The sequence below is a fragment of the Saccostrea cucullata genome, unplaced genomic scaffold (genome assembly GCF_032062105.1).
Source record: "Saccostrea cucullata isolate Sc308-1 unplaced genomic scaffold, CSIRO_AGI_Scuc_v1 ctg415, whole genome shotgun sequence".
In the NCBI taxonomy this organism is placed as follows: Eukaryota; Metazoa; Mollusca; class Bivalvia; order Ostreida; family Ostreidae; genus Saccostrea; species Saccostrea cuccullata.
Genome location: NW_026926689.1, coordinates 175,075 through 199,678, shown reverse-complemented (window position 1 = coordinate 199,678; position 24,604 = coordinate 175,075). Strand labels below are relative to the sequence as shown.

The window sequence follows — 24,604 nt, the reverse complement described above, 5'->3', positions numbered from 1 at the left end:
CTAAAAAACCTGCTTATAATGAAGTGCCAGGAACAGACCATTTGGGTTCGTGATAAATGTAATTTGTATTATCAGTTTTCAAATACTACATTGTATGAATGTACGATGTGGGAAAAGCTTACACACAATCACCACTTGACAGACATTAGGGATTCTGGGCTATTCAGTAATAACTTGAGTTTTTGCTCAGGTGAGCTAACAGGCTGATAATTCTCAACATTGAAAGCACAGATTTGTTTTTCAAACCTAAATTAAATGAAAACACTCCAAATTAAGCTACATACTTATGCTATCTATATGTTCCAGCATTAAGATTTTGAATTCGTGAATAGCATTGAACTTCTCTTTTATTTCATATCACAAAGTCTTCTTGTACATTCAAAGAAGTGTTACAAAACATGAGACAACTGTACCCCTAAGATAATAATTGTTCAATTTCAAATGATGGACAAAGTCTGATAGTAGCTGGCCATGTTTTATTATAAAGGTACTTTGTATCACAAAAAACAAATTAATACTTGTATAATGGTGTGGTCCATGGCTAAATTCTCTATTAAAACATTTTTATAAAAGATGAAATTTTAAAATTTGTTTAATCTTATTTATTTAGCATAAAAGAGTATATCACATAAGAAGTAAAAATCAGAATCTGGTAATTAACATCATTCACATGAAGTTAACTCAACTTAAAAAGCACTGTAAACAAATGAAAACTGGAATGCAATAGGGTTCTATATCTTCAGTTCTTTAAATGGCAAGGGAAACTTTATTTGCAGATAGTAAATTGTTTCATCCTAGTATGTTTCAGGTAACTAACTTTAATAACTTGGATGTAAGATATGCCAGTGCAAAATTTGTACTTTGTAGGCTTGTGATATGTCAATTATTGAATGAAATAGAAATTTACAGTAATTGTATACCATAGATAAATTGTTCAAGGAGTTTTCTGGATAAAGATAAAATCTTAAAAGGAAATAGTGAATAGTAAGTAACTAGCATTTTAAACAAGGGTAAGCAACAACATTGGAAAATTTTAGTTCCTAACTACCTGTAATACTACTGAGTGTGTGTGCAACCTTTTTGTTTGATTTCATAAGTTAAATAGACTATCATAAATTTTAATCAAGAGTCCTCATTCTCTGTAGTCTGGAAGTCTGCCACACTGTCTGTTTTAGAGAGCAGTACGGAGTCGTCCCCGAGGATAGAACACAGCTCCTTTAGTCGGTTCTTCATGGTGGGCATTCCTGCCAGCTGGGTCTCCAATCTCTGTTTCTCCTCGTTCAGAGACAGACGCGTGTTCGTGTCCAGGGCCTCCATTCTCCAGCCCCCCTCCCCATCAAACTGCAGCAAGTGGGTGTGAAACTTCCTACAGTTACAACACAAAAACAATTCACAATATTACAATTTTGCTATTTCTGTCAATGTGAGAATATCATTAAATACTGCAATCTCAAGACAATCAAGGGACGTCATCATCTCTGTAAAGCTTCCATACATGTATTTCATCAGGGCATACAAATTAGTAGAGACTGTATTGATTATTCAATAAGTAAGAAAGTTTTATCTAGTGTAGTTTTAATTAAAAGTTCACAGCATTTTGCAATATGAAATGTCACTGATGATGTGACAATGGATAGGAGAAAACTTAGATCGGAAAAATTCCAAATTTATGTGGTCTATATAGTAACATTACAAGTAAATGAGCATAATTTTTTTCAAATCTTGAAAATTAGCATCCTTTTGTTAACTGATGCATGCAGTACCCACAATCCAAATCTAATCTATCATTCTGGGCTAAAAAAAATTTTTATTTAATGTTTTTATTAATTTTACAACATAAAAGTTAAGTTTCCTCCCAAGTAAAAGGTTAGATTACTGACCACAGAGATGGACGATGTGTGATGGTCAAGAGACATATCCCATGATCCTTCACTGCCTGATAAATCTTGCTTTCAACATCAATTGACACAGCACTGGTGCACTCATCCAACAAGGCAAACTGGGGCCTGTCATATTTTATTAAAAAAAACAATTCAGATTTCAATGAGTTAAATAGAAATACAAAAATAGAGAACTGAAATGTAATATAGGCTAACACTTACTTGTGATAGAAAATGCGGGCCATCCCCATTCGTTGTTTCTCGCCCCCCGATAGGACATCCTTCCAGTCACTCTTGGAGTCCCAGCCTAAATAACATACAACAAAGTGTGAAATATGATTCAATGGCATAGTATATTCTTACCATGTCATCTTTAATTCTATGTGTTATATGTAATTGAATTTTACAACTGCATTTCACAACTGAATTTCAATCTGTATTAAAGCCTAAAATCATAACTAAAACATTTATTTAATCAATATTCAATAAAACAGTGAAAAAAGTATATAATTTGATTGCAATTTCACATTATCTCCTTCATAACTGAAGAGTTTGAATAATTGTTGGACTTGTGTCAGACTTCAATAATGATCAATCCCCCCTGTTAATAAGGTTTAATTAGTGACTGTTTATGGATATATTGGGATGACCAGTCTCAAGGACAGGTAGGCAAACAAACCTATCTATAGACATACACATGTACACTGTTATCAATAATTTCTAAAATCCAGATGGTAAGGAACCAACAATAACTGGAATACACATCAGAAAAATAAGATGTATTCTGTATACAGATAAAAATGAAAGATCATCCATGCATGAAAGTGTTAAGACTTCTTGGCTACTAACATAAAGCAATTCATATTATTCAAGTCTCTTTGGCAAATTCTATTTCTGTCAACATGACACTTATTAATAATTGTGATTTATATCATATCAAATTTTAATTCCAATCCGTTCATGATTTTTAGTCAAATGTTTATATCTACAAGACTAAAAAATATAAAACAGATCACCAACACTTCATGAGAATGCAGCAGTAAATTTGATTGATTGACCTGTTTCGACCAGAGACCAGTGACCACCTTAAGGATCTCTACTGTATTAATTTGACATTACCTCCTTCCCTCTCTACAATCTGCTGTAGGCTGACCACCTTAAGGATCTCTACTGTATTAATTTGACATTACCTCCTTCCCTCTCTACAATCTGCTGTAAGTTGACCACCTTAAGAATCTCTACTGTATTAATTTGACATTACCTCCTTCCCTCTCTACAATCTGCTGTAGGCTGACCACCTTAAGGATCTCTACTGTATTAATTTGACATTGCTTCCTTCCCTCTCTACAATCTGCTGTAAGTTGACCACCTTAAGAATCTCTATTGTATTAATTTGACATTGCCTCCTTCCCTCTCTACAATTTGCTGTAGGCTGACCACCTTAAGGATCTCTACTGTATTAATTTGACATTGCCTCCTTCCCTCTCTACAATCTGCTGTAAGTTGACCACCTTAAGAATCTCTATTGTATTAATTTGACATTGCCTCCTTCCCTCTCTACAATCTGCTGTAGGCTGACCACTTTAAGGATCTATATTGTATTAATTTGACATTACCTCCTTCCCTCTCTCTACAATCTGTTGTAGGTTGACCACCTTAAGGATCTCTACTGTATATTAATTTGTCTTTAACTCCTTCCCTCTCTACAATCTGCTGTAGGTTGACCACCTTAAGGATCTCTATTGGTATTAATTTGTCTTTACCTCCTTCCCTCTCTACAATCTGTTGTAGGTTGACCACCTTAAGGATCTCTACTGTATTAATTTGACATTACCTCCTTCCCTCTCTACAATCTGCTGTAGGCTGACCACCTTAAGGATCTCTACTGTATTAATTTGACATTACCTCCTTCCCTCTCTACAATCTGCTGTAGATTGACCACCTTAAGGATCTCCTCTAAGTCTCTGTCTGTGTAACCCTTCTCCCTCATATCCTCGTGTGTGTCAGGGTAGATAACCTGGTCTCGGAACGTTCCCAGCGACATGTATGGTCTGAAATATGACATACATGTTTAAGTGGTGGATGAAATCTAAACCAGTTTGCTCCTGGTGTATTTCATTTTCTCAATCTAAAAATGAACTTATCTAAACATTGTTAATTCTGAATTCATTAATTGTTTACAAAGATTTTATTTTTAATAGGTAAATATTCAACAGAAATTGGTTCTACAGGAAAATACCAAAAGAAAACCATTATAAAGGCCTGTGTAAAAGGAAAAATGTTGTTCAAGATATGGAATTATGTAAATATTACATGTACATGAATGCATCAAACTATGCTCTGAAGCATACAATAGTTATAATGTAATATGATTTCCCTGTGAAAATATCATATATAATTGTATTAGTTTACATGCATATTCTCAGTATTTACATACTGTTATGTAAACTTCATTACCTTAGCTAGAAGACTGCTGTGGAAGACCAATTCATGTATAAAGACATGACATTTACCTGAGTCAACTTGGACCTAAGATTCTTCCAATATATATAAAAAATCTAATTTTAATCACAGGAAAAATTCCTACTCCATCATGGCCCCACTCTAGCCATTACTTGAGGATGACTGCATTTTTACATTAAAAATCACTATACATGTGCTGCTGTTCTTCAGAGGAAGATTTTTAAACATTCATTCCCGTAAATCTCAGTCAAGTAAAAATTCAATCCCCAATTTTCTGCCAACTCAACCCTGTGGACTGACTGGAACAAACTTTGTCTGCATTGAGATGACCTACTTTATTTTTTATTTCTAATCATGGCCATCCTACTCTTATTAAAACTCTTTTCCCTTCTATTGCCTCACTTTACCCCATGGTCCCAAGGTATGATCAAAATTAAATCTTCACTATGTCATACACTTTATTTTTTATCTTTTCTGGGTCAGTGCCTTATTAGAATTTTTTTTAATTTCTTAAATATCTCCATAAAAAAGAATGTGTGGACCATCATTTGATCATAATTGAATCCCCTTTCCCAAAGGATGCTTTTTGGCAACTTGAAGTTTGGTAATCTGCCCTTGTAATTCTTGAAAAGAATTTGAAAACTAATTTAATAAAGAGTTTACAGACCCAGGGACAGACAAACACCAGAATACACTGGATCAGAAAAAGTGATCTTTTAGCTGAGGTGAGCTGATAAGTAACTAGAAGTTTACCTCTGAGGGATGTAGAACATTTTACTTGGGGGAGGTTTGTACAGCTTTCCCTTGTACGCTGGCCACAGTCCACTGAGAATCCGAAACAAAGAGGATTTTCCACAGCCATTGGGTCCCGTAATCAGCAAATGCATGCCTGGCTCAATCTGTTAAAATATTAAACCAAATATATTATCTATTATGTGTACTATGAAATGCATACATGACAACAAAATGAAATATAAATCTATTACAATTAAATTTCGATTGAAATGCTAAAACTCTTTAGCTAAGCTAGTGGGCCTCTCTAAGTCACATTTTCCAAGCTACTCTTTAAAAAAACATTTCCTTCCATTACTCCTATGAAAAATGGTGGCTCCATGCTTTGGCCCCACCTTAACCCAAAGGGGCCATGGCTTGGTTTGAAGAGCCATGAAAACACCCATAATATAGATGCTTCAATATCAACATAAAATTAATAAGATTGTTTTACTGTTTTTGTAAGGATCAAATAAAACATTCCCTATATACATCATATCAATCTTCACTTGCTGAAGATGATTGTTAAATAAATGTTAAAGTCTGATCAATCATATGCTGGTCTTGAGCTGAAAATATTTAAAGATTTTTGAATGCTAAAATTTGACTCCTACTGCGGCCCAACTCAGCCCTGGGAGTCATCATTTTATCTTTGAATCTACACTAAAAGCATTCATGCACTTTTTCTTTTCTGTGTCTAGTGGTTTCTTCCCCTTAAAAGGCAATGCTCTTCATTTGAACAACTTGAATTTCCTCATACAAGGATATGCTGTGTGGCAAGTTTGGTTGGAATTTAAAAGTATTCTAGGGGTAAAAAATGTGAAATGTTTACAGATGACAGAGGGATGCTGGACTCCCTTCAATAAGATGAGCTCACTTGAGCCTTTTGCTCAGTTTAGCTTATTAATGACAGTTTTAAGAGAAGGGTCTTGGAGAGAGTCAGCAAACACAATAGTTGTTCAGAGCCTTAGAGAATATGTACCTTTAGTGTTAGACTGGACACTATGACATCTCCATTGGGTGTGATTATGGGTAGATCCTCAATGTCTATTGTTGCATCAGTGTCCATTACATTTCCTGTACCAATAAAGAGCATGTTTATACAATACTGAAGCTGAGCATTGTGTTAATGATATGTTTGCCATTATGTATGTACTACACATGGTGGTAAGAATTTACCCAAAATAGTTAATGTATGAAAATTGAAATTTTTTTTATACAGTATAAACCTTAGTTTCATGGAATCTATTGCTATTATTATCATTATAGATCCCACATAGTTGATATGCAAATGAGTAAAATAATACAATTTCTCCATATTATGGTATGCTTAATTAAGATACTATGAAGTAAGAGTTTTACTATAAACCAGGAATGTTTTTATGTTTTATGTAGAACATTCCTTTGATAAAAAATAATAATTTTGACAATCAAACCCCAGCTGGAAATGGTTGACAAAATGGATGAAAATAACTTTTTATGTAATATTTTTTTGCCAGAGTTATTTCAATGAGCAGGCAGGAATTCCAAACAATCAATAATTTTAATTTTGCCAAACTTAAAGTCAACAGCTGACAATATATATATACATAACCTACCCATGATTTCCATCGGCCCTGTTATCTTTGCATGTTTTGCCTTTCCAGGAACTGCCTTAGTTACCATGCTTCTTTCATACTTTCCTTTGTTAACATCTTCAAACACCTCAAACATTTCTGTGACCCTGGCTGTGTAGCCTGCCAGCTCAGTGATCTATTCAGAAGTCAATAATAGAAAATCAGAGACAAAAAAACACCAAACATGAGTATTTCTTTTCTCCAGATTGACACCCCTCCCCATGTTATACATGTTAGAATCTATTTTGCAGTGATACATGTACTGTGGAGGGCCAGTATAATAAGGCCAAAAAAATTAATTAATAGTTTCTCAGGCCAAAATGCAACAGGCAGGTTCTTTTCTTTTTGAAGCAGGTGTTATATATGTACTTTTTTTTTCATGTCAGTCATTCTCAATCAATGCTGCATTTTTTAATCCTGATGAGGCAGTGCCTGAGAAACTATCTATTAATTTTTTTTTGGCCTAAAACGTTTAATAAGTAAATTTGTCAAAAAGAATACTTTAAAACTAGTCTTATGCAGTCCAGTCCAATACGAAAAATCGTAATGTTACTAAAAATTGTAATATTACCAGACATCGTAACATTACAGAATATCGTAATATAATTCTTATATTACTATTTTTCGTAATATAGTTAAATTACGAAAACTTGTAATATAGCATGTTGTGAGAGACTATATTACGAGTTTTCGTAATGTAAGACAAACTTCAGCATTGAAAGAAACTGAATAATGTTAAGGAAAGTATGACGTCAGAAATACATTATGCCCCAATGGTACTAGTATCACGTGGTCATTTTGGTCAGTGACGTCTATCGAAAAGTATGAAAATGCAAGAAGAAAGTAACAATAGTAATGGGTGAGTGAAAATTTTGTATTATTATTCTTATATAAGAATTCTCCCAGGGATGGGAACAATTTTCGATAAAACTTCAATGTATCCTCAAACTTGTCACAGTGTTCTATAATCCCCGAATTCCCTATATTTTTCCCGAAGTCTACCCTAAAAATCAGACCCTCATCTCCAACAACGAGATGTTACGGGATATAACTTGTACAACTTTCACCAGGCTCTGACTCTGCATGTACTTGGATCAAATGAATCAAAACAAAGAAAATGGATGCATATCCACGATGATTTGATGAAACAAGAGACATATAATCTCTGATGAAACATAACAAGGAGGTTGTATCAGAAAAAAGGGAAGTAACTCTTAGAAGAGTTAGAAATTGCTTATATTACTAATTGTAGTAATATTACGATTTTTCGTATTGGACTGGACTGTTATACAAGCACTATTACTTCAGTGTCCTCTGAGCAACTGGTTTATTATTTTTTTTACCAGTGAAGCTGTAAAGGGTTACTCTCTTTCACTTACTCCCATTTAAACTTGTTTGAAAATTTAAAGCCATGGTATATAATGTTGACATTACGAGCTTACTTCTTTGTAAGAAGACATCATTCTTTCTATGGCATCAGCTGAGTTAATCAGCAAGTTTCTGGCGGTGGTGAAGACCTTAGTTCTCTCACTCACTCCTCCGTCTGGGTCGTCATCCACAGAAGTTCCTATCATTGTTACAATAATGATTACATTTCACAAATAGTAATGTGTTATATATATATCAGTGCACATTAATCAGACATCAAGAAAACTTAAACTAAGTCTATTTTCATTCACCTACCATCAGCTCTGATCCCACCACCTCTAGCAGACATGATTGGGATAGCCACCATGATGAGACCACTAGCACTCCAGCCATACTTCATTAAAAACTGCTCTAACATGATGTACCATAGCCTCTTCATGTAAATCAAGTTTGTTTGCCTGGCAAGAGCTCTGTATGCTTTTTCCAGTAAGCTTTGTTCAACCTATTCAAAACAATGAAAAGGATACTTATACCTATATACTATTTTCAAGTAAGCTTTGTTCAATCTATTCAAAATACTGCAAAGGATATTTATACCTTAACTTTTACATTTGAAAATTGTAAGATTTTGAATGTCTCATAAAAAGATTAACTTCGATATAATTATAAACTTAGATAAACATGATAAATAAAGATTACAAGCTAGGTTCACCTAGTCAGTAAATGTTATCTATAAGATAAGTAGAGTCTCACATAAGTGAATATCTCCTTGATGCTCAGTCATGCAAGTTTAGTCTTAAATGGTAGGATTCATAGCTTCTTAGGAATAGACCTACTGAAAATTCTTGTTTTGATCACCTGGAATAGATCAGATCATCAAGGATGGATGGATGCTACATCCAAAGAACGGCTAGTAAATTTGCATCTCTGTCAGAGATGCATCATCAAAGAAAGTTTGGTCTAAGTATGTCTTATAGTTACTTTAGAATGGAACTGTTCCAAAAGTTTGATCATGTCACTTATCCTAAAATTTTAGGCAAAATCCAGCAAATGGAACTTGTCTGTTAATGCCTATTCTTAAAAACATCATCCATGCAAATATGGTCTCAATAGGTTTATAATTAACTTGAAAATGGACTTGCTTTAAAAACATTTACCAAGTACCTAGGGTAACTTATCCAGAAAATATAGGTCAGATCCAGCATCCAAAGCATCTTTGATACTTGGTAGCATCAATTAAGAGATGCAACACTTATTGGGCTTCTATACATTTACTAACTTAGGAATGACCCCGCCCACAACACTAACATCTAGCCACTCATCCAGAAAAAATTGGGTCAGATCCAGCATCTGAAGCAAGTCTGGTAGTGTGATTACCTAAATACTTCACATATGCAGTTTTTTTTAGGTATAGTATATAATTACTTCGGAATGGACTTGTAAACTTTAACCAGGACACCTGTGCATGTATAACATTGCCTATGTTGGGGGCACAGCATAGGCTGAGTAGCTCATCTCGACTTTGTTGGAGTGAGCTATTACGATTTACGGTGAAATAATTACCTTATGTCCTCCATAAAAAGCAATTTCTTCTGCATTTGCGATGATTCTTGAGTGTATATATCTCAAATATCCTTTCCTGTCTGCCTCCTCAGCTACAAGCTTTCCAAACTTTGGAGAGACAGCCTTCAAAATTTGTGCAGTGATAATTGTTACTACGGTGGCAATGATAGTGGGCCATTTTGAACTAGCACCTCTACTACTGGCAAAGGAATACAGCGTAAAAGATATCAAGGCTACATCCAGCATGGGTTTCGTTAGGTGTGAATACAGGTGGGCCAAAGACTGGGTAAACATACTGATATCATCTGTCAGGCACTGGTCAGCATTGGCTAATCTGCTGTCCAGATTGCTGACACGGTAGTAAGTCTGATTAGAGAAGTACTGCTTGTAGGCATGATTGACTAGACGAGTTCTCAGCATCAAACCAAGTTTGCTTTCAAGGAATCGGATAAGACTATTAATAAACGTGGCAGGTATGGCAATTAGGAGCCATTGTGTTAACCTCATAAGAAAACTTCGCAAATCCCGTTTTACGATTGTCTGTACTATACGACCATCCAGTGTTGCCACATATATTGATAAGAAAGTTCTGGCAAACAATGTTCCAGTGTGAAGCACTAAAATCCCGAATTCTCTCGACCATACTGATGGTATAATTATTTTCAGTAAATACCGTAGTTGCTGGTAAAATATGCGATCAACGTTGTGAGAGGCACCTGATTTCTTTTCTGTAGAAGCATTTTTCTCTAGGTTATTTAACACAGTCTCTAGCTTTCGTGTTTTTCTTTTCCTTAAAATCCTCCACAACTGGGGCCAAAGTTTCTTCACACCATATGCAAATACGACACATGCTGTCGCAGTGGTTGCTAACTGTTTACGCGTTGGTTTGGTGAAGGTCATTTTTGCCTCCATTTTAGACACTTTCATTCTATTTTGAGGATTATAAAGACATTTTTTCTCACGCTAAATCTCACATCATATTGATTTTCGTCTGTCCTGTCATAATAGTGTCACGTGAGACGTCACTAAAATGACCTTTGAAACTGAAGAGTTCTTTCCGCTGTCAACATCCGTCGTCTGCAACGAACCGAAAATGAATTGGATGGGAGGAGCTCGCAGCCGTATAAAGCAACAAAGAGACAAGAAAATTCAAAAGGTTATATAAATGATAAGGAATATTTGAGGCTTAATTCGACTTCCCTAAAATAATCGTTATTTCTTCAATATTCTAACATTTACAGCCTAATAGTACAGATGAGACAAGCATATCGTATTGGTGGTGGTGGTCCGGAGCTGTCCCATCCTTTTTGAAAACATATTTTTTTAACTCACCTGAGCCGAAGGCTGAAGTGAGCTTTTCTGTTCAAAATTTGTCCGTTGTCTGTCGTCGTAGTCGTCGTTGTTGTCATTGTAAACTTTTCACATTTCCATCTTCTTCTCAAGAACCACTGGGTCAATTTCAACCAAACTTGGCACAAAGTATCCTTGGGTGAAGGGGATTTAAGATTGGTCAAATCAAGGGCCACGCCCTTATTCAAGGGGAGATAAATTTAGAAATGGTGCAAATTTGGTGGTATGTCTTAAAAACCTTCTGGTAGCTCAGTCGGTAGAGCGCTCGCTCCATGATCGGGAGGTCGTGAGTTCGTATCTCGGCCGCGACTGACCTAGTCGTTAAAATGGGTAGCAACTGTTCCTTCGCCATGCGCTTGAAGAGAAAGTTGCGGGTCCTTCGGATGAGACCTTAAAAACCGAGGCCCCGTGTCAGCGGCAGGCGTTGGCACGATAAAGATCCCTCACTGCTCAATGGCCCTGAGTGCCGAGTAAAGGTCAAAATTTGAAGCCCTTCACCGGCATACGGTGACGTCTCCATATGAGTGAAAAATTCTCGAGAGGGACGTTAAACAATATACAATCAATCAATCTCAAGAACCACTGTGCCAGGAAAGTTGAAACTTATAGGGAAGCATCCTCAGGTAGTGTAAATTCAAGTTTTTTTCAAATCATGACCCCTGGGGTATTGACGAGGCCACAATGGCCGGTCAAAGTTTTACATTAATGTAGGGAAATTCTTTAAAAATCTTTTTCTCAAGAATAGCAAAGGCATGAATGATCATATTTATATGGATTCATCCTCAGGTAGTGGAGATTCAGATTTGTTCAAATCATGACCCCTGGGGGTAGGACGAGGCTTCAATGGTGGATCAAAGTTTTACATTAAGAAAAATGGATTAAACTAGATGTTTTTGTCGTTCAACAAAAACGGAGGGCTTTTCGAGCCCTTAAAAATCATGAGCTTAAAAAGTTATATTGATATAAAACTCATAAGGTTCAATTTCAAAAGGTTCTTTTTAGATCAATACTGAATTGGAAACAACGAGTATCTTTGTCCATTAGCGTCTACTCAAAGAGACATAACTCTTTCATGATTATTTAAAACATACGAAAAGTACAGTTTTTCAATCAACTAAAACTCCTTTACGCGGTCAAAAAGTGACCCCACGGCCCATAATTTTTACATTGTATCCTTTAAGCTGAACCCAAAACCGAAAACAATTAAAAAATTGGTTGAGAAATAAAAAAAGTTACAGGGAAAAGTATGCTTTCAGGTTTGGCCTCTTAAAATCCTTTAATTTCAAGAATTTTACCTTAAATACCTTATGAGTTTGAAACAAGGTCATAGTTATTCTATACCTCGAATTTCACAAGATTTTGTTACCTTTAGAGAAAAGGTGAAATGCGTGATTTTAAATTTAACATAGAAACTCCCATAGACAATTTTCAAACACTTACATAACCGGAAGTAATTACTCTGTGTGTTCCAGAATTGAAACCTTAAGAGTGCCTGTACATACCAACAGTCATGCAAAGGGAGATAACTTGTACTCAATGTACTTAATGTGTTTTTCAGCTAATTCAAATTTCATAATTTCAGTCCTCTGAAACTCCTATAAGGGGTCAAAAAGTGACCCCACGGCCCATAGTTTTTACATTGTACTCTTTAAGCTGAACCCAAAACCGAAAACAATTTAAAAATCGGTTGAGAAATAAAAAAGTTATAGGGAAAAGTATGTTTTCAGGTTTGGCCCCTTAAATTCCCTTAATTTCAAGAATTTTACTTTAGATACCTAATGAGGTCGAAAGAAGGTCACAGTCATTTTATACCTCGAATTTCACAAGAATATCTTGATTAATTTTAGAAAAAACATGAAATGCGTGATTTCAGATTTAACATAGAAAGTCCCATAGACATTTTCGAAGATTCATAAAACCGGAAGTACAGCTTTGATTAACATGAAACTTACAAAGTGACTTGTATTAATCATTCTTAAGAATATTCTATGATCATTTTGCCTTTCCGATCATTCTTACTCATTTTTGAATTTTCATCCCCCCTTTTTCAATGTTTGAAGTCTTATATCTCGAAAAGTATCAGTGGTCAAAAATCACCTACGCTCACTTTTTTATAGAACTATGTCTCTTGAATTTATATCTAGAATTTGGGAGTCTAGACTTTTGAAATAAAAGAGATTTAAGATTCTTTAGAAATTTCAGTTTTCCTTTCGTAGAAACCGGAAGTGACTTAACCCCAAGTTTCTTTTGTTTCATATGAGACACATTAACACAAGCTATTTACTGGTTATAAAATAAAATACCTATTCTTAACAGTTCTCCTTAAACGCTGAGCAAAAGAATTGCTAAGAATAATAATAATAACTAGACCTTATTTTTGTTGTTCAACAAAAACGGAGGGCTTTTCGACGCCTAAAAATCAAGAGCTTTAAAAACTTACATGATATAAAACTCATAAGGTTCAATTTCACAAAAGTTTCTTTTAAGTTCTTTTAAATACTGAACTGAAAACATAACGATTCTTTTTGTCCATCATTTTCTACTCAAAGAGAAATAACTCTTTCATCAATATTTAAAACATATGAAAATGTATTTTTTTTCAATCCACTAAAACTCATATAAGGGGTCAAAAAGTGACCCCACGGGTAATATTTTTTAAACTGCACTCTTTATGCTTAATGCAAAACCAAAATAAGTTTAAAGATTGCTTGAAAAATAAAAAAGATATGGAGAAGAGGCTGTTTTCTGAATTGAACCCTAAAGCCCCTTCTATTTAAAGGATTTTTCTTTCCCTGACATTACCAACTGGAGACAATGATTGAGTCATTATTCATGTTAAATATCACGAGAATCGCTTGCTTCCCTTTTGATATATGGGACATTCTATGATTTCATATTTAACATAGAAATCTCCATAGGCAATTTTAAGGGCCTCATAAAACCGGAAGTACTCTTTATATGCATATCAAAATTGAAACATAGAGAGCATATTAGACTGCAAACAGGTTGACAAAGGGAGATAACTCTTGCATCTTTATTTTTAAAATTACTTAAAAATACATAAATTCAGGTCTCTACAACACCCATAAGGGATCAAAAAATGACCCCACGGTTCATTATTTTTAAATTGCCCTTGTTACGCTTAACTCAAAACCGAAATCAGTTTGAAGATCTATGGACAAATAAAAAAGTAATTAACAAAAAACTATTTTCTGTACTGACCCCTAAAATTCCTTTTATTTTAAGAATTTTTATTTTCATGACCTCAAGACCAGAAGAGCTTATGCGAAGTAATGCGTCCGTCATCCGTGAAATGTCTGTCTGTCTGTCTGTCTGTAATGTCTGTCCGTTTCAAATTTCATGTAAACAATTTTTCAAAACGCTACTCCTCCTACAGTTTTGGTCTGATTTTAATATAACTTGGCACACAAGTAGACTACACAAAGATACATAAAATAGTGCATCGGATTTTTATTTCGATGACCGGTGTTGCCATGGTTACTAAAAATAGAATTATCTGCGAAATTCCTTTAAAATGCTACTCCTCCTACAGTTTTGATCTGATTTCAATATAACTTGGCACACAAGTAAACTACACAAAGATACATAAAACAGTGCACCGGTTTTTGATTTCGATGAATGGTGTTGCCATGGTTACTAAAAATAGAACTTTCTGTGAAATTCCTTTAAAACGCTACTCCTTCTACAATTTTGATCTGATTTCAATATAACTTGGCACACAAGTAGACTACACTAAGATACATAAAATAGTGCATCAGATTTTTATTTCGATGACCGGTGTTGCCATTGTTACTAAAAATAGAATTTTCTGTGAAATTCCTTTAAAATGCTACTCCTCCTACAGTTTTGATCTGATTTCAATATAACTTGGCACACAAGTAAACTACACAAAGATACATAAAATAGTGCATCGGTTTTTGATTTCGATGAATGGTGTTGCCATGGTTACTAAAAATAGAATTTTCTGTGAAATTCCTTTAAAACGCTACTCCTCCTACATTTGATCTGATTTCAATATAACTTGGCACACAAGTAGACTACACTAAGATACATAAAATAGTGCATCAGATTTTTATTTCGATGACCGGTGTTGCCATGGTTACTAAAAATAGAATTTTCTGTGAAATTCCTTTAAAATGCTACTCCTCCTACAGTTTTGATCTGATTTCAATATAACTTGGCACACAAGTAGACTACACAAAGATACATAAAATAGTGCATCGGTTTTTGATTTCTATGAATGATGTTGCCATGGTTACTAAAAATAGAATTTTCTGTGAAATTCCTTTAAAACGCCACTCCTCCTACAATTTTGATTTGATTTCAATATAACTTGGCACACAAGTAGACTACACTAAGATACATAAAATAGTGCATCGGTTTTTGATTTCGATGAACAGTGTTGCCATGGTTACTAAAAATAGAATTTCCTGTGAAATTCCTTTAAAATGCTACTCCTCCTACAGTTTTGATCTGATTTCGATATAACTTGGCACAAAAGTAGACTACACAAAGATACATAAAATAGTGCGTCGGATTTTGATTTCGATGAACGATGTTGTCATGGTTACTAAAAATAGAATTTTTTGTGAAATTCCTTTAAAACATTACTCCTCCTACAATTTTGATCTGATTTCAATATGACTTGGCACACAAGTAGACTACATAAAGATACATAAAATAGTGCATCCATTTTTGATTTCAATGAATGGTGTTGTCATGGTTAATAAAAATAGAATTTTCTGTGAAATTCCTTTAAAACTCTACTCCTCCTATAATTTTGATCTGATTTCAATATAACTTGGCACACAAGTAGTCTACACTATTATACATAGAATAGTGCATCAGATTTTGATTTCGATGAACGGTGTTGCCATGGTTACTAAAAAAAGAATTTACTGTGAAATTCCTTTAAAACGCTACTCCTCCTAGAGTTTTGGTCTGATTGCAATATAACTTGGCACACAAGTAGACTACTCTAAGATATATAGAGTAGTTCATCGGTTTTTGATTTTGATGAAAGTGTCGCCATTGTTACTAAAAATAGAAATGTGTGAAATTCCTTTAAAACGCTACTCCTTCTACAGTTTTGGTCTAATAGCAATGGCTTCTTTTCTCATCCTTTGTTATAAGCACAAACCAGTAGAGCTACAGTCTCAACAGAGACTTCTGGTTATTTTCATGACCTAAGCACCGAAAGACAATGCTAAAGTAGTTTCTCATGTGAAATATTATGAGACTTCCTTGCTTCCCTTTGAAAATAATGGACATCGTATGATTTCAAATTTAACATGGAAATCTCCATAGGCAATTTTAAGGTACTTATAAAACCGGAAGTACTCTACATATCCATACCAAAATTGAAACATAGAGAGCATATTAGTCTTCAAATAGATTGCCAAAGGGAGATAACTCTTGCACAATTATTTTTGAAAATACTTTAAAATACAAAATTTCAGGTCTCTAAAACTCCTTTAAGGGGTCAAAAAGTGACTCCACGGACCATATTTTTTAGACTGTCCTTTGTATGCTTAAGTCAAATCTGAAAACTATTTGAAAATTTATTGAAAAATAAAAAAGTTGCAGGCAAAGGTCTGTTTTCAAGGTTGGCCCCTAAAAATCCCCTATTTTCAAAAATTTCAATTTAATAATTTGATAAAGTCACCACAGTTTCAGAGTCATTCTGCATACAAAATACTACAAGAAAATGTTGAATACTTTAAGAGATAATGTTCCATGATTAATTTAGCGTGATTTCAAACTAAACATAGAAATCTCCATAGGCAAATTCAATGCACTCATAAAACCGGAAGTACTTTTCATATGCATACCAAAATTGAAACATAGACAGCATATAAGGTTCCAAACAGGTTGGCAAAGGGAGATAACTCTTCACAAATATTTTCTAAAAGACTTAAAAATGCAATTTTTCAGGTCTCTAAAACTCCTTTAAGGGGTCAAAAAATGACCCCACGGACCATATTTTTTAGTTTGTCCTTGGTATGCTTAAGTCAAATCTGAAAACCATTTGAAAATTCATTGAGAAATAAAAAAGTTATAGGCAAAGGTCTGTTTGCAATGTTGGCCCCTAAAAATCCCCTATTTTCAAACATTTCAATTTAATAATTTGATGATGTCACAACAGTATCAAAGTCATTCTGCATACAAAATATTTCAAGAAAATATTGAATACTTTAAGAGATAATGTTCCACGATTAATTTCAATTTAAAATAAAACTTTCAAGACCCATAAAACCGGAAGTTCTGTTCTGATTGATATGAAACTTACAATATATGTTCTACTAATGAGTTCTAACATATTTCTATGCTCAAAATAATTTTTGTAGCGTAATTGTGACTTTCAAAAATTTCATCCCCCCTTCTTCAATCTTTGAAGTCTTATATCTCGAAAAGTATTTGTTTTCAAAAATTACGTACGCGCACTTTTTTATTGGATTATGTCTCTAGAATTCATATCTCAAATTTGGGAGTCTAGACACTAAAATTAAAAATGTTTTCGGCTTCTAAAGAATTTTCAGTTTTCCTTTAGTAGAAACCGGAAGTGACTATTCCGGAAGTTGTTCTTGTTTCACGCACGAGAGATATCAATTTGCTATTTAGTGGTTACAAAATAATATACCTATTCTCAAAGGTACTCCCTAAATGCTGAACGATAGAAGTGTTCAGTATAATAATAATAACTAGACCTTATTTTTGTCGTTCAACAAAAACGGAGGGCTTTTCGACGCCTAAAAATCAAGAGCTTTAAAAACTTACATGATATAAAACTCATAAGGTTCAATTTCACAAAAGTTCTTTTAAGATAAATACTGAACTGAAAACATAACGATTCTTTTTGTCCATCATTTTCTACTCAAAGAGAAATAACTCTTTCATCAATATTTAAAACATATGAAAATGTATTTTTTTTCAATCCACTAAAACTCATGTAAGGGGTCAAAAAGTGACCCCACGGGTAATATTTTTTAAACTGTACTCTTTATGCTTAATGCAAAACCAAAATAAGTTTAAAGATTGCTTGAAAAATAAAAAAGATATGGAGAAGAGGCTGTTTTCTGAATTGAACCCTAAAGTCCCTTCTTTTTAAGGGATTTTTCTTACCATGACATTACCAACTGGAGACAATGATTGAGTCATTATTCATGTTAAATATCACGAGAATCGCTTGCTTCCCTTTTGATATATGGGACATTCTATGATTTCATATTTAACATAGAAATCTCCATAGAGAATTTTAAGGGCCTCATAGAACCTGAATCTTTATATGCATATCAAAATTGAAACACAGAGAGCATATTAGACTGCAAACAGGTTGACAAAGGGAGATAACTCTTGCATCTTCATTTTTAAAATTACTTAAAAATACATAAATTCAGGTCTCTAAAACACCCATAAGGGATCAAAAAATGACCCCACGGACCATTATTTTTAAATTGCCCTTGTTACGCTTAACTCAAAACCGAAATCAGTTTGAAGATCTATGGACAAATAAAAAAGTAATAAACAAAAAACTATTTTCTGTACTGACCCCTAAAATCCCTTTTATTTTAAGAAATTTTATTTTCATGACCTAAGCACCGAAAGACAATGCTAAAGTAGTTTTTCATGTGAAATATTATGAGACTTGCTTGCTTTCCTTTGAAAATAATGGACATCGTATGATTTCAAATTTAACATGGAAATCTCCATAGGCAATTTTAAGGTACTTATAAAACCGGAAGTACTCTACATATCCATACCAAAATTGAAACATAGAGAGCATATTAGTCTTCAAATAGATTGCCAAAGGGAGATAACTCTTGCACAATTATTTTTGAAAATACTTTAAAATACAAAATTTCAGGTCTCTAAAACTCCTTTAAGGGGTCAAAAAGTGACCCCACGGACCATAATTTTTGAATTGTCCTTTTTATGCTGAATTCAAAACTGAAATCTGTTTGAAAATTGATTGAGAAATAAAAAAGTTACAGGCAAAGGTCTGTTTTTAATGTTTGCCCCTTAAAATCCCTAATTTTCCTGATTTTCATTTTCCGAGTATTTTCAGGTAGGAACATTATCAAGGTCATTCTAAACTTAAAATTTCACAAGAAAATTATCATTACTTTAAGAGAAAAGATGTCATGCGTGATTTCAAATTAACATAGAACTCCCATAGACAATTTTCATAGACCTTAAAACCGGAAGTTCTGCTCTGATTGTTATGAAACTTACAGGATATGCTCTACTAAATAGTTCAAACATATTTCTATGCTAAGAATAATTTTTCTTACGTAATTGTGACTATAAAAAATTTCAACCCCCCTTTTTCAATGTTTGAAGTATTATATCTCAAAAATTATCTTTTGTATAAAGTTACGTACGCGCACTTATTTATTAGATAAGGTCCCTAGAATTTATATTTTAAATTTGGGAGTCTACACACTAAAATTAAAAATGTTTTTGGCTTCTTTAGTAATTTCAGTTTTTCTTCGGTAGAAACCGGAAGTGACGTATCCCGGAAATAAAAACATTACACGCAAGAAACATTTGCATGTTCTTAAAGATGGGCATAAAATAAATTGTATATCTTAAAAGGTTTTTCTTAAATCTTTGACAGAAAAGTGTTCAGAATAATAATAATAAAAAAGACGAAAACAATAGGTCTTTTCGACAAAAGTCGAAAAGCCCTAATAACTAGACCTTATTTTTGTCGTTCAACAAAAACGGAGGGCTTTTCGCCTAAAAATCACGAGCTTTAAAAACTTACATGATATAAAACTCATAAGGTTCAATTTCACAAAAGTTCTTTTAAGATAAATACTGAACTGAAAACATAACGATTCTTTTTGTCCATCATTTTCTACTCAAAGAGAAATAACTCTTTCATCAATATTTAAAACATATGAAAATGGATTTTTTTTTCAATCCACTAAAACTCATATAAGGGGTCAAAAAGTGACCCCACGGGTAATATTTTTTAAACTGCACTCTTTATGCTTAATACAAAACCAAAATAAGTTTAAAGATTGCTTGAAAAATAAAAAAAGATATGGAGAAGAGGCTGTTTTCTGAATTGAACCCTAAAGTCCCTTCTATTTAAGGGATTTTTCTTTCCATGACCTTACCAACTGGAGACAATGATTGAGTCATTATTCATGTTAAATATCACGAGAATCGCTTGCTTCCCTTTTGATATATGGGACATTCTATGATTTCATATTTAACATGGAAATCTCCATAGAGAATTTTAAGGGCCTCATAAAACCGGAAGTACTCTTTATATGCATATCAAAATTGAAACATAGAGAGCATATTAGACTGCAAACAGGTTGACAAAGGGAGATAACTCTTGCATCTTTATTTTTAAAATTACTTAAAAATACATAAATTCAGGTCTCTAAAACACCCATAAGGGATCAAAAAATGACCCCACGGACCATTATTTTTAAATTGCCCTTGTTACGCTTAACTCAAAACCGAAATCAGTTTGAAGATCTATGGACAAATAAAAAAGTAATAAACAAAAAACTATTTTCTGTACTGACCCCTAAAATCCCTTTTATTTTAAGAAATTTTATTTTCATGACCTAAGCACCGAAAGACAATGCTAAAGTAGTTTTTCATGTGAAATATTATGAGACTTCCTTGCTTCCCTTTGAAAATAATGGACATCGTATGATTTCAAATTTAACATGGAAATCTCCATAGGCAATTTTAAGGTACTTATAAAACCGGAAGTACTCTACATATCCATACCAAAATTGAAACATAGAGAGCATATTAGTCTTCAAATAGATTGCCAAAGGGAGATAACTCTTGCACAAATATTTTTGAAAATACTTTAAAATACAAAATTTCAGGTCTCAAAAACTCCTTTAAGGGGTCAAAAAGTGACCCACGGACCATATTTTTAGCTCTACTGGTCAGAGACCAGAAGAGCTTATGCGATAGTAATGCGTCCGGCGTCCGTCCGTCTGTCTGTCTGTCTGTCTGTCTGTCCGTCTGTGTGTCCGTCTGTCTGTAAACAATTTTTCAAAACGCTACTCCTCCTACAATTTTAGTCTGATTTCAATATTACTTGGCACACAAGTAGACTACATTAAGATACATAGAATAGTGCATCGGTTTTTGATTTTGATGAACGGTGTTGCCATGGTTACTAAAAATAGAATTTTTTGTGAAATTCTTTAAAAACGCTACTCCTTCTACAGTTTTGGTCTGATTTCAATATAACTTGGCACACAAGTAGACTACACTAAGAAACATAGAATAGTGCATCGGTTTTTGATTTCGATGAACGATGTTGCCATGGTTACTTAAAATAGAATTATCTGTGAAATTCCTTTAAAACGCTACTCCTTCTACAGTTTTGGTCTGATTTCAATATAACTTGGCACACAAGTAGACTACACTAAGATACATAGAATAGTGCATCGGTTTTTGATTTCGATGAACGGTGTTGCCATGGTTACTAAAAATAGAATTTTCTGTGAAATTCCTTTAAAACGCTACTCCTTCTACAGTTTTGGTCTGATTTCAATATAACTTGGCACACAAGTAGACTACACTAAGATACATAGAATAGTGCATCAGTTTTTGATTTCGATGAACGGTGTTGCCATGGTTACTATAAATAGAATTTTCTGTGAAATTCCTTAAAAACGCTACTCCTTCTACAGTTTTGGTCTAATTTTAATATAACTTGGCACACAAGTAGACTACACTAAGATACATAGAATAGTGCATCGGTTTTTGATTTCGATGAACGGTGTTGCCATGGTTACTAAAAATAGAATTTTCTGTGAAATTCTTTAAAAACGCTACTCCTTCTACAGTTTTGGTCTGATTTCAATATAACTTGGCACACAAGTAGACTACACTAAGATACATAGAATAGTGCATCGGTTTTTGATTTCGATAAACGGTGTTGCCATGGTTACTAAAAATAGAATTTTCTGTGAAATTCCTTTAAAACGCTACTCCTTCTACAGTTTTGGTCTGATTTCAATATAACTTGGCACACAAGTAGACTACACTAAGATACATAGAATAGTGCATCGTTTTTTGATTTCGATGAACAGTGTTGCCATGGTTACTAAAAATATAATTTTCTGTGAAATTCCTTAAAAACGCTACTCCTTCTACAGTTTTGGTCTGATTTCAATATAACTTGGCACACAAGTAGACTACACTAAGATACATAGAATAGTGCATCGGTTTCTGATTTCGATTAACGGTATTACCATGGTTACTAAAAATAGAATTTTCTGTGAAATTCCTTAAAAACGCTACTCCTTCTACAGTTCTAGTTTGATTTCAAAATAAGTTGGCACACAAGTAGACTACACAAAGATACATAAAAAAGTGCAATGGTTTTTGATAAGTACAAACCAGTAGAGCTACAGTCTCGACAGAGACTTCTGGTTTAGACTGTGCTTTGTATGCTTAAGTCAAATCTGAAAACTATTTGAAAATTTATTGAAAAATAAAAAAGTTGCAGGCAAAGGTCTGTTTTCAAGGTTGGCCCCTAAAAATCCCCTATTTTCAAAAATTTCAATTTAATAATTTGATGAAGTCACAACAGTTTTAGAGTCATTCTGCATACAAAATATTACAAGAAAATATTGAATACTTTTAAGAGATAATGTTCCATGATTAATTTAGCGTGATTTCAAACTAAACATAGAAATCTCCATAGGCAGATTTAAGGCACTCATAAAACCGGAAGTACTTTTCATATGCATACCAAAATTGAAACATAGACAGCATATAAGGTTCCAAACAGGTGGGCAAAGGGAGATAACTCTTCACAAAAATTTTCTTAAAGACTTAAAAATGCATTTTTTCAGATCTCTAAAACTCCTATAAGGGGTCAAAAAGTGACCCCACGGACCATATTTTTTAGACTGTCCTTTGTATGCTTAAGTCAAATCTGAAAACTATTTGAAAATTCATTGAGAAATAAAAAAGTTATAGGCAAAGGTCTGTTTCCAATGTTGGCCCCTAAAAATCCCCTATTTTCAAACATTTCAATTTAATAATTTGATGATGTCACAACAGTATCAAAGTCATTCTGCATACAAAATATTACAAGAAAATATTGAATACTTTAAGAGATAATGTTCCACGATTAATTTCAATTTAAAATAAAACTTTCAAGACCCATAAAACCGGAAGTTCTGTTCTGATTGATATGAAACTTACAATATATGTTCTACTAATGAGTTCTAACATATTTCTGTGCTCAAAATAATTTTTGTAGCGTAATTGTGACTTTCAAAAATTTCATCCCCCCTTCTTCAATCTTTGAAGTCTTATATCTCGAAAAGTATTTGTGTTCAAAAATTACGTACGCGCACTTTTTTATTGGATTATGTCTCTAAAATTCATATCTCAAATTTGGGAGTCTAGACTCTAAAATTAAAAATGTTTTCGGCTTCTTAAGAATTTTCAGTTTTCCTTTAGTAGAAACCGGAAGTGACTATTCCGGAAGTTGTTCTTGTTTCACGCACGAGAGATTTTAATTTGCTATTTAGTGGTTACACAATAATATACCTATTCTCAAAGGTACTCCCTAAATGCTGAACGATAGAAGTGTTCAGTATAATAATAATAATAATAATAATAAACAAGACGAAAACAATAGGTCTTTTCGACAAAAGTCGAAAAGCCCTAATTAGGTCAAACTTCAGGGTCAAGGTCCAGGATGAATTTGAAACCTAGTTCATTTTGAAAGGTCTTGTTACAGGTAATGCACATGTTTGTAAACTTCTCTCCTTCAAACATTAGCAGCAATGATATAATTTTTTTAAAAAATGAGGTCAGATCTGTTTAGGTCAAGGACATGGGGTCAAAAAAGCATTGCATGGCATGGAAATGTTCCTGTGAAATATGAAAGAACTATGTTTTCTCATTCAAAAACTATGACCCGAGTTAAAGAAACTTAAAGCTCAGATCACAACTCATAAATAGACAATGCCATATTAGATTTTCTTTCACCGATATCAGCACTGAGGTGTGCCCTTCTGACTTGTTAAACCTGACTCTGACTTGTTAAGGGTATGGGCATGGAATGGATGATACATGTTTCTGCTGGTTATCTTACATAACCATTGCTTTTATATTTTATTGCAGTTTCATGTATTTGTATATATATATATATATACTGCATTGATACGTCCATCTACACAGCAGGCAACTGATTATGCTGAACAGTGAAGAAATGAATGGTTTATATAGAGGTCTTCAGATATAATGCTGAATAAAAGAATATAGTGGACAAATTCCTTATATGAATCTTGTTTTATAGCTTTAATTTTTTTTTTGAAATTAAGTTAAACTTTAAGGTGTTATAAATTGTCACAGATCATATACCTGAACATGTATTATAAATGTACATGTGAAATATGGATTGATTGATTGTATATTGCTTACGTCACCATATGCCAGTGAAGGGCTTCAAATTTAGACCAATACTCGGCATTCAGGGCTGTTGAGCATTGAGGGTTCCCATTCTTTATCATGCCAATGCCTACCAGACACGGGATCACCTACATTTTTAAGGTCATATGC

At 33.6% G+C, this 24,604-nt stretch overlaps 2 protein-coding genes across 6 annotated transcripts in view; one reads left to right on the top strand and one right to left on the bottom strand.

Annotated features, from left to right (window-relative positions):
* Positions 1-329: 329 nt before the first annotated feature.
* LOC134272419 (ATP-binding cassette sub-family D member 1-like) lies at positions 330-10,674 on the bottom strand. 4 transcript variants are annotated; one of them, XM_062754653.1, is made up of 11 exons: positions 9,662-10,674; positions 8,414-8,600; positions 8,173-8,297; positions 6,713-6,866; positions 6,097-6,191; positions 5,097-5,242; positions 3,823-3,931; positions 3,644-3,680; positions 2,103-2,187; positions 1,881-2,006; positions 330-1,366 (listed from the first exon to the last, which is right to left on the bottom strand). In XM_062754653.1, the coding sequence occupies exons 1-11, from the start codon at positions 10,586-10,588 to the stop codon at positions 1,123-1,125; spliced, it is 2,235 nt and encodes a 744-aa protein (XP_062610637.1). In that variant the 5' UTR covers positions 10,589-10,674; the 3' UTR covers positions 330-1,122. The 4 variants fall into 4 exon arrangements, with proteins under 4 accessions (XP_062610637.1, XP_062610638.1, XP_062610636.1 ...); XM_062754654.1 differs by lacking the exon at positions 3,644-3,680 and adding an exon at positions 3,071-3,107; XM_062754652.1 differs by lacking the exon at positions 3,644-3,680 and adding an exon at positions 3,000-3,036.
* Positions 10,675-10,724: 50 nt separating this feature from the next.
* The window catches only part of LOC134272418 (uncharacterized), a 29,226-nt gene continuing 15,346 nt past the window's right edge, over positions 10,725-24,604 (top strand). For both annotated transcript variants that reach the window (XM_062754650.1, XM_062754649.1), the window contains exon 1: positions 10,725-10,817. In XM_062754650.1, coding sequence (XP_062610634.1) covers positions 10,755-10,817 — 63 coding nt within the window. In that variant the 5' untranslated portion in view covers positions 10,725-10,754. The remainder of the gene's footprint in view (positions 10,818-24,604) is intronic.

What these genes read in the sequence shown, in the direction of transcription:
- LOC134272419 (XM_062754651.1), bottom strand. Translation starts at nt 10,588, where the DNA reads ATGAAAGTGTCTAAAATGGAGGCAAAAATGACCTTCACCAAACCAACG. An exon ending in GATTGTAGAGAGGGAAGGAG is followed by an intron (nt 2,188 to 3,785) that starts GTAATGTCAAAT and finishes TATGTTATTTAG; the next exon opens with GCTGGGACTCCAAGAGTGAC. An exon ending in GCCCGCATTTTCTATCACAA is followed by an intron (nt 2,007 to 2,102) that starts GTAAGTGTTAGC and finishes AAAATATGACAG; the next exon opens with GCCCCAGTTTGCCTTGTTGG.